We start from the raw sequence: 976 nt of genomic DNA, 5'->3' as shown, positions 1-976 counted from the left end.
TAAGAGTAAATAAAATTAAAGTTCCTTCAGTCTAGTGTATGGTTTTATTTCAGTTACCTTCACCGAATTGTTTTTTACATATTTAATCAATGTTCTTTTTACATTTGTCATATTAAATTTCAGCGGTCATCTATTAAGAATATGGAAACTAAAAATACAACCGAGCTGGAAGAGTTTGTTCTCTCGGGACTCACATATCAACCAGAGTGGCAAATTCCCTTGTTCCAGGTGTTCTTGGTTATGTATCTCATCACAATGGTGGGGAACCTTGGTCTGATTTNGAACCTTGGTCTGATTGCTCTCATATGGAATGACCCTCAGCTTCACATCCCCATGTACTTATTCCTTGGGAGTCTGGCATTTGTGGATGCTTGGTTATCATCCACAGTATCCCCCAAGATGTTGGTCAACTTCTTTGCCAAGAGCAAGATGATCTCTCTCTCGGAATGCATGATACAGTTTTTTTCTTTCGTAGTCAGTGCGACCACAGAATGTTTTCTGTTGGCATCAATGGCATATGATCGGTATGTGGCCATATGCAAACCATTACTTTATCCAGTCATTATGTCCAATACACTGTGCATCCGGCTAATAGTTTTGTCCCTTTTTGGTGGCCTTCTTCATGCCATAATTCATAGTTCTTTTTTAATCAGATTAACCTTCTGTAATACTAACATAATACATCACTTTTACTGTGACATCATGCCATTATTTAAAATTTCTTGCACTTATCCTTCTGTTAATATCCTCATAGTATTTATTTTTTCTGGGTCAATTCAGATGCTCACCATTCTGATAGTTGTTATTTCTTACACATTAGTTCTTTTTACAGTCTTAAAAAAGAAGTCTCTACAAGGCATAAGGAAAGCCTTCTTCACCTGTGGAGCCCATCTCTTATCTGTGTCTTTATACTATGGCCCCCTTCTCTTCATGTATGTGCGCCCTGGATCTGCACAGGCAGATGATCAAGATATGA

At 37.8% G+C, this 976-nt stretch overlaps 1 protein-coding gene across 1 annotated transcript; it reads left to right on the top strand.

Annotated features, from left to right (window-relative positions):
• Nucleotides 1-141: 141 nt before the first annotated feature.
• LOC100480147 (olfactory receptor 5H2-like) lies at nt 142-972 on the top strand (the record flags this gene model as incomplete). Its single annotated transcript, XM_034650312.1, has 1 exon — nt 142-972. A coding segment is annotated over exon 1 (831 nt), but the record flags the coding sequence as incomplete, so codon positions are not given.
• Between the last annotated feature and the right edge of the window lie 4 nt (nt 973-976).

The sequence above is a fragment of the Ailuropoda melanoleuca genome, unplaced genomic scaffold, assembly GCF_002007445.2.
Source record: "Ailuropoda melanoleuca isolate Jingjing unplaced genomic scaffold, ASM200744v2 unplaced-scaffold16372, whole genome shotgun sequence".
Classification (NCBI taxonomy): Eukaryota; Metazoa; Chordata; class Mammalia; order Carnivora; family Ursidae; genus Ailuropoda; species Ailuropoda melanoleuca.
This window is presented reverse-complemented; position numbering and strand designations above follow the sequence as displayed.